The sequence below is a fragment of the Dasypus novemcinctus genome, chromosome 8, assembly GCF_030445035.2.
Source record: "Dasypus novemcinctus isolate mDasNov1 chromosome 8, mDasNov1.1.hap2, whole genome shotgun sequence".
Classification (NCBI taxonomy): Eukaryota; Metazoa; Chordata; class Mammalia; order Cingulata; family Dasypodidae; genus Dasypus; species Dasypus novemcinctus.
In genome coordinates, this window is record NC_080680.1 from 108,489,588 (window position 1) to 108,505,016 (window position 15,429).

Sequence of the window (15,429 nt, forward strand, 5' to 3'; positions counted from 1 at the left end):
TGCTGGAAACCCCTGAGGGGAGGCGGCTGCTTGAGAACACAGCCGTAACCCTTACAGGGAAAAGCCCGAGAGACCCCGGGCACGAATTGCCATTTGAAAGCCCTGGGCCCAGGAGACGCCCCGGACAACTCCAAACAGAAAGGCCTCCCTGTGGGTTCCTGGACAGCTGACGGGAAGGTAGACAGGCAGCCAATGAGAACAGCCAAGGGCCGAGATCCCATGCCGCCTTCACAGGGGGCCGGGGAAGGAGGAAAGGCCTTCAGTAGGCCTGCCCGGCCCTCGCCGTGCCGCCTGCCCCCGTGTCTCGGGCGCGTGCTCCCACTCTTCCTCATTTGTCAATAAACTCTTGTTGCTGTTCTCATTAAACTGGCACACCTCTGAATTCTTTTTTGTGATGAAGCCAAGAACCTAGAAACCCAGAACTCAGAATGTTCTGCTAACAGTCCCTTGCGTTCAGAGATCTTCAAAACCTGTGTAAACCATGCTTCCTGCCCCCAAGCAGTTTAAAAGCTAATTTGAAGAAAATAGGACTATCACACTCAAAATAAGATGTGTTAATTTATGTGGTTCAAATATTAACTTATTTACAGGAAAGGAAAGGTCAGTCAAAGAGCTCTGTGAGGTTAGTTGGGATGTAAGCAGCCTTAAAAGAACAGAACTATTAGAAAATTCCTATACTATTTCCTGACCTGTGCTCTTCAACATGTCATGGACAGATAAAGATTAGACCTGGCAAAGATCTTAGTGCTCAATGATTGGGGCCAAATCGTTTATATTATGGGCAGAGACACGGAGGCCGACGGACAGAATTGATGCGCACAAATTGTTCACAGATTTGATTTAACCTAAATATAGCAGGACTATTTTTTTGTTATCAATAAATATGAATGTTGCTAAATATGATGCATACAATAATAGTCCATTATCTGTTAGGGATTTGGGGAAGAAAATAAAAGTTTTATTCTTTGGTCTCAAAAATCATTCCTTTTTGGGGAGTGGGAGTAGCTCAGTGGTTGAGCACCTGTTTTGCATGCACAAGGTCCCGGGTTCATTCACTGTACCTCCTAAAAAAAAAAATTATCCCTTTTTAAGGAGTCATTTGGAGAGATTTCCCCCTCCCCCCAATTTACTTAGTTTTCTAAATCATGTCATTAAGTAGAAACGTATGTGTTCTTGCTTCCCTTACATATTTCAAATGAAGTAACAAAACTCACTTGTTTAGAAGCAAGTGTTTTTTAGAAGAAAGACTTATTGGGTTACATTTAAAAAGTGAATGATTTAATTCTCCTTCTTAGAGACTGCTAAATTAATGGATTTTGGAGAAAATTACAGTCAAACTGCATTCTGCTTCGTGCTGAAATTTAGTGAGGCTCAACAACACGAAAGCCTCATTGCTTCAAAATGCTTTGGGTGGTCTTTTTTTTCATTCCGAGTGGCTTGGTTTGGTATCTGCTTGACAAACGCAGGCAACTATTAGAGACATTTGCTGGATAGGTCTTTAACAGGAGTTTCCTTGAGTCTCTGGTTGATACTGTCCTATCCTCTGCTGTCCAGTCTCTATCACTAATTCAATTAAAAATTTTTTTCTTGATCATAGCTGGTGGACTTGAGCCAGGTCCCATTATTAAAAAACGATTTTGGTTGCATGTGATTGAATTGACAGTGTCCTTTTTAACACTGTGGCAAGATGAGGCTGTACCTCTTGATGACAACGTTTGTTAGGGTGTGAACACCAGTGATAAGAACCAGTATACAGTCTTTCCATGCCTTTCACTTCTGCTCCATGATAACTTCAATATGCACAAAGCTTTCAATAATCATGGAATAAATTCTGGCCCTAATTCCATATGGACACTTTACATTTCAAACACCCACCATCCTTGAACTTCAACCTCTGATCTTTTTATTTAGATTCTCAAGGGAGATGATCTGATTGTCTCAGACTAGTCTTTTCATTGGTTTGATCAAGACAGGTATCCGGGAAACGGACTTTGGCCCAGTGGTTAGGGCGTCCGTCTACCACATGGGAGGCCCGCGGTTCAAGCCCCGGGCCTCCTTGACCCGTGTGGAGCTGGCCCATGCGCAGTGCTGATGCGCGCAAGGAGTGCCGTGCTACACAGGGGTGTCCCCCGCGTAGGGGAGCCCCACGCGCAAGGAGTGCACCCATAAGGAGAGCCGCCCAGCGCGAAGGAGGGAGCAGCCTGCCGAGGAATGGCGCCGCCCACACTTCCCGTGCCGCTGACGACAACAGAAGCGGACAAAGAAACAAGACGCAGCAAAAAGACACAGAAAACAGACAACCGGGGGAGGGGAAGGGAATTAAATAAATAAAAATAAATCTTTAAAAAAAAAAAAAAAAAAAAAAAAAGACAGGTATCCCTTTCTGGTCCAAACGGCAGTGGGGTGTCTTAGTTTACCAGGCTGCTGTAACAAACACCACACAATGGTGTTGGCTCACAGTTTTGAGGCTAGAAGAAATCCAAAAGCAAGAGAGCGGCAATGCTTGCTTTCTCCCTGTGGTGCAAAAGTAGTTGTAACAAACTGAAAGCGGATCAAGATCAAAAGTGAATTTGCATATGTCTTTTTGTTTACAAGGACCTTCTCTAACCCACATTATATTAGATATTCTGTTATTTTTTTTCCTAATTCTTTTAAAGTTTGCTTTTACACTTAGATCTTTAATCCATCTGGAATGGTATGAGGTAGGACCCATATCCTTTCTTGCCAGTTGTCCTAACACCATTTTATTGAATAGAATATCCTTTCCCTTCTGATTAGAAATATTACCATTATAGTGTGTTGGATTTCCATTACGCATGGGTCTCTCTTTGAATTACTGGGGCTGATATTCACAGGCAATAGCATTGGAACAAGGGCTCAGAGCCTTCCTGCTGCTCCAGGCATTACCTTTTCCATTGCTGGATCTGGAGGTTAGGGGTGGGGGCGGAGAATGTCCCCAGTGGAAAAAGTCTTATAAATGTGGACCTTGCCTCTAAAGGATGGAACTCTCTCTAGTTTCTCCCTGCCTTTTTTTTTTTTTTTTAAGATCTATTTATTTATTTCTCTCCCCTTCCCCGCCCCACCCCCCAGTTGTCTGCACTCTGTGTGTTCTTCTGTGTCCACTTGTATTCTTATCAGCGGCACTGGAAATGTTTCTTTTTGTTGCATCGTTTTCCTGCCTCAGCTCTCTGTATGTGGGGCACCACTCCTGGGCAGGCTGCACTTTTTTCACGCTGGGCGGCTCTCCTTACAGGGTACACTCCTTGCTCATGGGGCTCCCCTACGCAGGGGACATCCCTGTGTGGCACGGCACTCCTTGTGTGCATCAGCACTGCGTGTGGGCCAGCTTATTACACAGGTCAGGAGGCGCTGGGTTTGAACCCTGGACCTCCCAGGTGGTAGGCAGATGCTCTATCTTTTGAGCCAAATCTGCTTCCCTCTCCCTGCTTTTGATCACTCCTCAATGCCTTTAAGCCATTGTTTTCTATTTTTGCCCAGTGCTTAAGGTTGTCATGGCATGTAGTTTGGTCTAAGATAAGCTACTCTGCCGTTTCCAGATGCTGGATGTTTACTCTGTTGATACTGAGAGGACAGTGCTAACAAGCTGCCTAGGTGCTCTGTGTGTAGAGGTGAGGCTTGTAGACCCAGAGGGTGGGGACTGATGGTTCCTTTTTACCCTGAGCCAGTCAGTTCCTTCTGTCTAGGCATTGTCAGAGTGGATGGCAACAGTGGGAGAGTCGTTGAGGGTGACAACATTGAATTTTACCTGAACCCTGTTATCTTGGAAAATAGCTCAGGTTAAGAAATTCCTCCCCCACCCCCCACCCATGGTGTTACAGACCAAGATAGCCTTACCATCTCCTTAGCTTGACTGAACTTTAGACAGGTTTCTCCTTGTCTCTAGGCCCCTGACCTCCCACACCTTGGCCTTTACAGAATCCAGACAGGACCTGTTGCGGCTGGCCTCGACAGTCAGCTGAGGAGATAATATCATGTAATGGACACACTCTGTTGCTTGACCTCCCCCTCTAGTCCTCTTCCATGAGCTCATCCTTTCCTTAAAATCTCTCCCGCCCAGTGCTTCAGAGAGTTGAGCCTCCTCCCTCCGCTGTTGTGATAGCCTTCTGGTCTCCCTCTCTCTTACCATGAGAGCCTCTGACCTCTCTCCTCTCTATTGCATAAGGCTTTGAATGAAGTTATCCTTTCCTATTCATCACTGTCCAGTGTAGCTTTTCTTTAACAGAGGTTTCCCCTTTTCCCTTTTAATATGTAGGCCCTCACTTCTTCCTCCTATTTTAAGTATGGGGACTCCCCTCACCTCTGCAGTTGGTCCCTTTCTGGTTCATTTTTTCCAGGTTGTAAAACTGCATCTTATGGCATAGTCAGTGAAGGTATCTGGGCATTTAACTACTTCTTATACATGTTTTCAACCAGTTCTTTGAGGTGTCAGCCCCTTCCCTTATTTCCTGTCTTCTGAGCTACTCAGTGATTCCAGTTCCCAAGAATTTCCGGCCATGGCTTTTAGCTTTCCCTCTTTGCTTAGTCAACCACCGAATGTCCATTGCTTTTTTTTTTTTTGGTGACTAATCGGGTATGGAATGTAGTAAAAGGGCTCCACAATACCTAATAAACCAGTTCTGAGGTTGTTCCCCACCCCCGCAGGACAAAGTTTAACAGCTCCAGCTTCTTCAGTGTTTATTGAAATACAAAAGAAAAAAGAAAAAAAGGAGGGCAGCAGACTTGGCCCAATGCATAGGGTGTCCGTCTACCACATGGGAGGTCCGCAGTTCAAACCCCGGGCCTCCTTGACCCGAGTGGAGCTGGCCCACGCGCAGTGTTGATGCGCGCAAGGAGTGCCGTGCCACGCAGGGGTGTCCCCCGCGTAGGGCCCCACGCTCAAGGAGTGCACCCCATAAGGAGAGCCGCCCAGCGCTAAAGGAAGTGCAGCCTGCCCAGGAATGGCGCCGCATGCATGGAGAGCTGACACAGCAAGATGACGCAACAAAAAGAAACACAGATTCCCCGTGCCGCTGATAAGGATAGAAGAGGTCACAGAAGAACACACAGCGAATGGACACAGAGAGCAGACACCTGGGGGGGGGGGAGGAAGAGGAAGGGGAAAGAAATAAATAAAAAATAAATCTTTAAAAAAGAAAAAGGGATAGAGGTCATCTTTTTCTGATGGCAGATCTGTCCTTTGCAGGAGGAGGGAGCAGAGGCTACTTCACACATATGCAGACAGGGGTGCTCTGAGTCAGGTTGGGTGCTCTAGATGGGGTGACTGTCCACACTGTACTCGTTTCTGCTGGGGAGACCCCAGGGCACCCCAAGACTGCTGCTCTGAGTAAATGCTAGGCAAAACAGGCTCTCTGCTCTGGCAAGTGGTTTCTAACAGAGCCCCGTACACCTGACCGAAAGGAAAGGTTGGTGGTTTCCAACCTTCTTCTAAACTAAGAGCCGGAGGATGCCTGTGGCCAGCGGCACAGCCCCTCCCATGGTCCCTGCGAGGCCCGACACCTGCCGCCTGGCCACCAGCGGCCTGGCCTGCGGGGGAAGAACCCAGGGCCCCAGCAACTGGCCGGAGGTGGCGGGGCCGCGCCACAGCCTCGAAGCTTGTTTCCTTGGTAACCGTGAGAGCACAGGTACAAGCACAAACTCTACGAAATACAGGATGATCCAAAGAAATACAGGATGATCCAAAAACAAAGCGTAATTGCAGGGATCTCTTTTGTGACTATGCACAATCTGATCGTGGGTTTGATTTCTGTCACCTTCCCTCACGTTCCCAAATGGAAACACAGACCATCAGCCGGACCAGGTTGTTACTGCAAAACCTACACGAGGCATATTTCTCCCTTCTGTGTGTTCAAGTGTTCTCCTTAATTTTTAACTATTTTAAAAAATGCACCGAGTTTGGGTTAAAAACCAGCCACCAAAATGGACTGACAACAAGATCTGAAGCCAAGCAGGCGCGCTTGGCTCTTCCAACCCAGTAACTCCTGGAAGCCCAGGTGCTCGTGCGCCTGAAATCCCATCTCAGTACTCAGTAAAAAAAGCTGAGTAATATTGTATAGGAGTACCAGAAACTGCCTCATTGGAAACAAAAACTATTTCCATTTTAAAAAACCTGTTTGCAGACAGCGTCTGCCACATTTACAGCATGGCGTAGTACATGCTGTGACCCCAAGCCCCTGGAAACGGCTTCGGGCACTCAGTAGCACAGAGTAGCACAGTTTGCCACATGAGAGTAAAGCGGGGGCGAAGAGGAGGAAGTCAGAGGGAGAGGACAAAGGGGAAGGAGGAGTCCTTCTCGGTTGCCTTCTGCTTCCGGAGCTGATTGGACAACCAGCCCTTTGTGAAGCCCATCCCCACCGCGGCTCAGGTGGCCTGAGTGTGCCAGCTTCTGTGTCCAGAGAACGCAGTCCCAGTTAACCTGTGATGTCGGCAGTGTTCTGGTCTTGGGAAGGTCCTGCTTGTTAGGGAACACTACAGAGATGGCGTCCCTGAGCTCCTCTTCCGCCACATCCTCCTGAGCCTCGTTCACACTCTCTGCTCTCAGAAGTTGCTGTCAACCACAAATGTGAGACCTTATGAGCTCTGGAAGTAGCGGCACCAAAGAGGCGGGTTCTTGTCCTGGCCACCCAAGTCCCACACAGCGAAGCTGACACTTTTGTACTCTACAGTTGCCGTGTTGAAACTGACAGTGGGAATAGCAGTGATGATTTCAAGTTTTAGTTTGTACAAAATAGTAGTCTTTCCTGTAGCATCCAGGCCAACCATGAGAACACGCATTTCTTTTTTGCCACAAAGGCCCTCGAAGAGGTTAGCAAAAATATTCCCCAAGCTCGCAGATGGGTAACGTCAACACTGGCCAAAGAAACCCCTTGGCGGCTGCTGCTGCTGCTTGAGCCAGGTGTTGGTTTCGCTCCTCCATTGCTTTTCTGTCTTCTGAAATGTTGACATCATCAGCTGTCAAGTTCTCTTCCAGGGTTTATATCTTTTTTAGCCCTTTATGTCATTTTGGGCGTGGGGGAAGGGAGAGGGGCTTGAGACTATATCAAGTCTGCTGTGTTTAACTGAAAGTCTTTTGTCATTAAAAACAATCTTTTATGCATTTTTAAAATCTTTGCTAAGTCTTAAATCCTCACTTTCTTTTCTTTCTTTTTTTCCAAACTTCTTGCATTAAAATTATGGTTGGTTTTTTTCTTTTCCTCCCGACTGCCTGTTCTTCTTTTCTCTTTTAAAATATAAAAACACGCAAAAGTAAAAATTTCTGGAGTATATAAGCATTTCACTTTCTGTATCTTTTTTGTCCCATGAATATTTAGGAGAGTGTTCTGTTGTTTCCAAGTAGATTTTCTATTGGGGATGTTAGTCTTCTGTTTTACTTTTTAGTTTTATTACATTATTGCATTTTGATCAGATAATATGGCCCTGAAAATTTCTACTTTTTTGAAATTTGCTGCATTTTTCTTTGTGGTCTGGGATATGGTAGATTTTATAAATATTCCTTGGTTAATTTGTAATCACTTAGTGCTAAATAGTGGTTCGTCTCCTTTCTGTGTCAATTTATTGAAAGGAAAAAAAAAGAAGCACCCTTATGAGTTTTTGGAAATCTCCGTCTCTCCATGGGATTCAGCCTGGAGTGGCCTGAAGGCTAAGCCTGTGTCATCTGGGCAGCTGTAGGGCCAAGGCTAAGATGAAATTCTATGCTGGAAAGGTTCTTCTTACTAGACCACTCCTGAAATTACAGACCCATTGAGAGTGAAACAGAATATCTGCCTGCGGCAGACATTCTTGGTTTATGCTAGGCCATATATCACCATCAGGTAGATTTGGAAGTTTTGAAAGTTTAAGTCCCAAACATTTCTGATGTTTATCTAAATAAGTGGGATGTGGTCATCCACCTGGGACCTGGCTGGTATCTCACTGTCATCTTAAAAACATTCACTCTTCCCCTAAAAGGAAAATGGGGAAGTTAATAGGCAGATGCATTTCTTATTCTTCTATTTGCTTTTTTTTTTTTTAAGGAGGTACCAGGGATTGAACCCTACACGAGAGGCAGGCGTTCAGCCACTGAGCTACATCCATTCCCTACACTTGCTTGTAGCAAGTAGGATTCCAAGTTCATTTATCCATTCAATCAATAAAAATGTATTGAGAGTTTATACTGTGCCAGGAGCTGAGCAAAAATGACATAATCTTTCTCCTCAAGAAGCTCATTCACAATATCTAAGTAGCTGGGGAGACAGAACTGGAATAAAATAGAATTAGTAAGGGAATATACAAGTGTTAGGGTAGTACAGAGAAAGATGCATTGACTTTTGCTCAGCGGTAGAGGAATGGGGAAGACCTCCAAGAGGATGGGACATTTACGCTAGGTCTTGAAGTACAAGTAGGTGCTAGTTAAGTCGAGAAGGAGGGATAGGCATTCTAGGTGGATGGGACCTGGGGACCATGTAAGATAGTGGGTAGGATGTTAGGAAGGATGAGTTGCCTCTCCTGGCTGGAATGCATAGGTGGTTGGGATTAGGGAATAGTGGGGCTGAAGGGATCAGCCTGGAGTCACACCGTGAAGAGCGATGATTGCCAGGCAGAGGATTTATACTTAATCTGTGGCCATGAGGAGCCATTGAAGGTTTTCTTCCTCCCACCTTCCCTCCCTCTCTCCCTCCCTCCTCTGTCTCTCATTTCCTTCCTTCTGTCCTCCCTCCCTCCCTTCCTTCCTTCCTTCCCTGTATATACATACAACACAGAATTTCCCATTGGAACCATCTTTAAGTGCTCAATTCTGTGGGGTATTAATTACATTCACGATGTTGTGCTACCATCACCACCATCACTGAAGCTTTGTAAGGACAGGATCATATCAGTCCCATTTTATTTTGGTTTTCAGATTTTAGTTCTCCATTGTAAATGCCCAATACTCGAAATGTGACTCATGTAGTATAGGTAACTGACTCCTTTTCCTGAAGCATATAATTTATGATTCCATTTCAGATGTCTGTGCTACTTGCCATGAACATGCCACCTGCCAGCAAAGAGAAGGGAAGAAGATCTGTATTTGCAACTATGGATTTGTGGGAAATGGGCGGACCCAGTGTGTTGGTAAGTTCTGAACCCTGGATTAGGTTGCAAAGTCGAATCAAGAAACAAGGTTCTTTAATGTCAAAGAGTTGATATCCTTGGGGGAAAACATTTTTCTTTTTTTTTCACAATATGTGTTTATTTCAAGAAGTTTTGTCAATGACAATAAGTCTTTGTTTTAGTGGTTGGATATATCCTTTCTTTACCCTTTCCAATAACATGTCCCTCACTTTGGATGTCACTGGACTTGAACCTTTAGGCCTAAGAACAAATGTGAAATATGCTTTGTCTTGAGTTTAGCTTAATTAAGGTGAATATTGCATTTTTAAATTTCTGTGACTGTTTGATATAAAATTATTTATATTAGTACCATGAGGAAAATCAAAACTCAATTTCCTATTGGACTTGCTGGATCATTGGTGAAATACTGTCTGTCCTCCATATTTTTTCATTATGTCCCTTTGGGATCTTGGGTGAATTTAAAATAATATAAAGACCTTTAGGCTAAGAGCATTTGAGAAAATTATTTGTTTCTCTCATGGCCTCCACCATGACATGAGAGTTAGACAATTCTAGGTTCATACCAAAGTCAGAGAAAGGAAGAGTTTCACAACAGTTATATAATATAATCTCCCATTTCCTCCCAGCAACCTTATTACATGCAGTGGAAGAGTTGATAGCTTTGCTTAGCAGTTGTGGATGGACAGCGTCCAGCCTTGTTGTGATAATTTTGTTTTCATTCCCTGAAGATAATAACAATTCAGTTCTGAGGTCAGAAAGTCATACCAGCTGCTTCCTGGCCAGGCTGGCACATTCCACTTCCCAGATCTAAGCTTTTACAATCACAGCTCATTCCTGCAGGCTGGAGTTGCCTTCTTTACCCCTATCCCTTTAGCCTTCTGCCCATGAGAAGCATGACTGCCCTGCAGTCTGACGTTAGGAGGGAATTTCTCCCACCCCTCCTACCCTACTCCCCACCCCTGCTTGCTCAGCTGGGGCTTGGAAATAAAGTTGGAGTTGAGAGCACGGTCAAGCCCTCCGGAGATGAATGCCTTCTCCCAGGAATGTGAGCTGCATTCTCGATTGTTTTTTTGACTTCTGAACAATAGAAACTTCCCTTAATGGGGAGAGAGGACTTACTACTTTATGGGGCACTTACACCCAAGAACTGGACACTGCATAGCCTTGTACTTGACTTGCTGAAAGTGCAGCACAGGTTAAAGGGGAGGTTGGTGTTAGGCCAAGGAGTCTTAGGATTCCAGAATCTGTGCTAAACCCAAGTGTCTCTTCTGGTGAAATCTGCAGGGGAGCTAGATGCCTCAGAAACAGTTGTGAGGACAGAAATATCCCATTTTTTGGGCAGCTGGGCCTGCGTGTGAAACCATTGTGCAGTGCTCTCTGCGCTGGCTGGACTCATGGCTTAGGGGAGGCGTGGAGGCCCTTCTACCTCTGTGAGCTCTCCCACAATCTCACCACAGACTGCTCAACTGTGAATTGTGTTACAGTTTTAAAAGGTTATATAAGAACAATGAGAAAAAGGAAAAAAAAAGAACCCAGATTTTTGGGCGCAGTACTTTTGAGTTAGTGAGGATTGAGTGCAATTATGAGAGGTGGTTGAATTGATTTGAGACAGCCAGTGGTATAATAAAACATTAAATAACGAACAACCAGGGAGCCAGTATAGCTCAATGGTTGAGTGCCGGCTTCCTACAGACGAGGTCCCAGGTTCAATCCCTGGTCTCAGGACCTCAAAAGAAAAACAAAGAAACAAAAATACCACCAGTTTTCAGCTGGTGATACCCCCCCACCCCCCAAAAAAACCACACAAAAAAACCAAAAATGAAACAAAAAGCTAGATCAGTTCTAAAAGGATATATAAGAAATTGGTTACAGGTACTTTCTCTGAAGTTAGTAGCTAGTGTGGAGTTGGCAAACTAAACCCCATGGGCTAAATTTGAGGTGCTGACTATTTTTGTAAATAAAGCTTTATTTGAACCCAGCCACGTTCATTTGTTTGCATATTGTCTATGTCAGCGTTCATGCTCAAACACCATGAACGAGTAGTTGCGACAGAGACCTGATGCCTAGGAAAGCCTCAAGTATGTACTATCTGGCCTACAAAAAATTTGTTGATCCCCAGGCTAGAGGAAGGAGATTTACTTTCACTTTATCTCTTTCTAATTTCAAATTAATTTTTAAAAAATCTAGACAAGCTTCTGTGGACTCATCAATTACCCCATGTCCTGGCTCCTCCTGGCTGGGTGACTGTTATTACTCACCTGGTCCCTGACAGTTAGCAGGAGCTGTTCCTGCACAGCATCAGCCCTGCTCCCCACGTGAGGTTTCGGCACTAATTCCATTGTGTTTCCTGGTAACTCAAATGTAGCAAATTTTCCAGTTCATCACTGGATGTCCTACTCGGGCTTTCATGCAAAGGCAAGAGAGCTGGAGAAGTGGGGTTCTGCTGGTTTGTTTCTCCATGCCTATGGCAAACTCTTTCTGAGAGTGGAGGAGCTCCAGAGTAACCCCCTTCTCCCAACCTTCCAATAAGATTGTTGGAAGGACGTTGAGCTTCTCTTGTGGTTTCATGTCCACCTGGCACATGAGTACCCGAGGCCCACGTCCTCTGGTCTGAGAAGCATAACGAAAGGAAAAGAGGCTGGGGAGATATATCATGAAGCTGTTGCTGTGGAATATTGATTCCTGAGTCCACAGCTCAGGAGGAGAAAGTTGTAAGGGGCCGGCCTGGGTTGTTGAAAATGGTCTGGATCGATAGCCCTGTCTGTGCCTTGTCTCAATATATTAACAGATAAAAATGAGTGCCAGTTTGGAGCCACCGTGGTCTGTGGGAACCACACATCTTGCCACAACACACTGGGAGGCTTCTACTGTATTTGCCTAGAAGGATACCAAGCCACGAACAACAACAAGACGTTCATCCCCAATGATGGCACCTTTTGTAAAGGTACTTGAGGAGGGGCCCACTGAATGGGGTGGGAGACTTGGCAGAACAGTGTCAGGGGCATGGAGAATTGTGCTTTAGGGGAGGAGTTCTCCTTTAAGAATAACCACAAGGGAAATTCAGATATGGACTGAGCATTAGTTAAAATTAGGGAGGGGAGAAGATATAGCTCGGTGGTTGGGCACCTGCCTCCCATGTATGAGGTCCTGGATTCAATCCCTGGTACATCCTTAAAAAAAAAATTAGGGAATTATTGTTAATTTTATTAGATGGGATAATGGTATTGTGGAATATAGGTTAATATTCTTATTTTTGGGAGGTACATGAGAAAGTGTCTATGGGTGTTGTGAAATATCTAATGTTATGTCTGTCAGGTCCTTGAAAATTATATAATCACATATGTGTATAAACATATATGTGTGTCTCTATACACACATATATGGACACACATGTAAACAAATATGGCAAAATGTGGACAGGTTTTGAATCTTGGGGGCTGGGCATAGGGGATATATTCTTTTTCTAGGTTCTGTGCGTTTGAACATTTTTGTAATGAACAGTGCGGAGAGCCTCTCCCGAGATGGCGTGCCATCTGCAGGCACCTGTAAACAGCTCTGTGCTCCTGAAGGACCCAGGTGCTGGCTCCCAGGAGGCCTGGGTGCCGTCCCTGTTTGGAGGTGTAGGCTTGCCTGTCATAGGAATGAGTTCAGTGAGGATCAACCTCTTAGACCTCACTAGCTCTGCAGATCAGTGTGGTGGCTTGGAACTGTGCACCCCAGAAAAACATGTTTTTAATCTTAATCCATTCCTGTGGATGTGGACTTGTTAATAGGACCTTTTGATGCACTTACTTCAGTTAAGTTATGATCCAGCTGGAGCAGGATGGGTCTTCATCTATTACTGGAGTCCTTTACGAGCAGAATGAAATTCAGGCACACACACAGAAAGCCACAGGGAGCAGCCAGAAGGTGGAAATCAAGAGAACCAGGAAGCCAGGAGAGGCTGCCATATGCATTGCCATGCGACAGAAAAGCTAAGGACCAAGGATCACTGGCAGTCAGCCCCAGAACGCCCATCTCCTGGGAGAAAGCATTGCCTTGATGATGCCTTGATTTTGAACTTCTTCTAACCTCAAAACCATGAGCCATAAATTCCCTTTGTTTAAGCCTACCCATTGTGTAATATTTGCTTCAGCAGCCAGAGAACTAAAACCATCAGATTTCTGGGCCTATGGAGACCAAACACAAGGAGGGTGGGGTGGGGCAAACCTTCCTAATTTTCAGTGACTGCTTTACAGCAGGTCTTTGATTTTCTAAGAAAATCTTTGAACAGTAATCAAGAGGAAAAGCTGGAAAAGACTCCTGGTTCTAAGATGGTTTTGCATGGACTTAATGACTCTTCCATAAAAGCTTTGTGATATTTAAAGGTTTTCGGGGAAAGGAAAGGGTGATGCTCTCTGAATCATTCTCTCTATTGACCTGATGCAAGGTAAAATCCCTCAAAGGGGACATTTGATTTATTCTTGCTATGAAGGCACACATTCCCTCAGAGAAAACATTTAATAATATTCTGTTGTTTCACATAGCAAATTACTTGCTACATGGTTGCAGAAGTGCAGTGTTGCAGAATTAAATTCTGTGGGTTAAAAAAAGAGATTCCAATTAAAAAGGAAAAAAAAACATTTACAAGATGATAGTCTGGTGTTCAGTTCATTCAATATGCATTTCTCAAACATTTTCTATGTGCCAGGGCAACGGGAAGTGAGAGGCAGACAGCTAATTTCAGTGTAAAGTGTTAGTCATAGGTAAGCACAGGACACCTACTGGAATCCAGTTGTTAGGAAAGGATCAGGGGAAGCTTTCTGGAGGATGTGATACCTAAATTTGCATTGTCAAGGCGTGGGAGTTTGCTAGGAAAAAGTTTTATAACTGTATATAAAACTATATTTATGAGGATGCATTCAACTTTTTAAAAGTTAAGAAGCAAAAGAAGAATAAATACTTTATGCCAGGGCCAAATAGGTGTCAGCCTAATAAGGAACAATCTGCTTGGGCTATGCTTTTATTTATTCCACTTCTTACAATTATTTAGGAACTTTTCCTTTTTAAAAATATTTTATTGAGATATTATTCATGCACCATAAAATTTGCCTTTTTAAAAAAAATTTATTCTAAATGAATTTAAATTTAAAGATTTTATTTATTTATTTATTTCTCTCCCCTCCCCCCCCACCCTGGTTGTCTGTTCTCTGTGTCTATTTGCTGCGTCTTCTTTGTCTGCTTCTGTTGTTGTCAGCAGCACAGGAATCTGTGTTTCTTTCTGTTGCGTCACCTTGTTGTGTCAGTTCTCCGTGTGTGCAGCACCATTCCTGGGCAGGCTGCACTTTCTTTCGCGCTGGGCGGCTCTCCTTACGGGGCGCACTCCTTGCACGTGGGGCTCCCCTACATGGGGGACACCCCTGCGTGGCAGGGCACTCCTTGCGCGCATCAGCACTGCGCATGGGCCAGCTGCACACGGGTCAAGGAGGCCCAGGGTTTGAACCATGGATCTCCTATGTAGTAGACGGATGCCCTAACCACTGGGCTGAGTCTGCCATCCAAAATTTGCCTTTTTAAAAGGTACAGTTCAGTATTTTTTTTGTACATTCAGAGAGTTGTGCCATCATCACTGCTGTCTAATTTTAGAACAAGCCCATCATCTCCCCCAAAACCCTGTGCACGTTGGCAGTCACTCCCCCTTACTCTTCCTTTTTAAAATTGTTGTTGTGGTAAGATATATAGAACATACAGTTTCCCATTTTAACCATTTTCAAGTCTAAAATTTAGTGGTGTTAACTACATTTATGATGTGTCATAAATCCGTGTCATCTTCATTAGTCAGGGTTTTCCAGAGAAATAGAACTAATACAGTGGATATGTACATATGCAGATATTAAGAAATTTATTATAGGAATGGGCTCATATGACTGTGGAGACTGGCGAGTCCAAACTCTATAGTGCAGGCCACAGATTGGAAACTCTGATGGAGATGATGATGAATTCCCCAGGAGAAATAGTCTGGCTGAAGTAGAGAGAAATTTTTCTTTCTGGCTGCTGAAATCCTCAAATCTCAAGTTTAGTCCTCCAACTGATTGGATGAGAAAATTCCTCTCATTGCTGAAGGCAGTCTCCTTTGTTGACTGTAGATATAGTGAGACATAGATGCAATCCATCTGTGAAATACCCTCGCAGTAACAGTCAGGCCAGTGCTTGACCAAACAAAGGGACACCATAACCTAGCTAAGTTGACACATGAAATTAACCATCACACCATCCATGACCAACATTTTTCCATCATCCCAAACAGAAACTCTGTACCAATTAAACATCAACTCCCATTTC

At 44.4% G+C, this 15,429-nt stretch overlaps 1 protein-coding gene and 1 pseudogene across 4 annotated transcripts in view; one reads left to right on the plus strand and one right to left on the minus strand.

Moving 5' to 3' along the window:
* SUSD1 (sushi domain containing 1) overlaps window positions 1–15,429 on the plus strand; it is a 174,680-nt gene that overhangs the window by 20,037 nt on the left and 139,214 nt on the right. For all 4 annotated transcript variants that reach the window (XM_058302538.2, XM_058302539.2, XM_058302540.2 and 1 more), the window contains exons 2-3: window positions 9,001–9,108; window positions 11,897–12,052. In XM_058302538.2, the coding sequence (XP_058158521.1) occupies window positions 9,001–9,108; window positions 11,897–12,052 (264 nt within the window). The remainder of the gene's footprint in view (window positions 1–9,000; window positions 9,109–11,896; window positions 12,053–15,429) is intronic.
* On the minus strand, window positions 6,274–8,633 carry LOC139439467 (ADP-ribosylation factor 1 pseudogene; annotated as a pseudogene).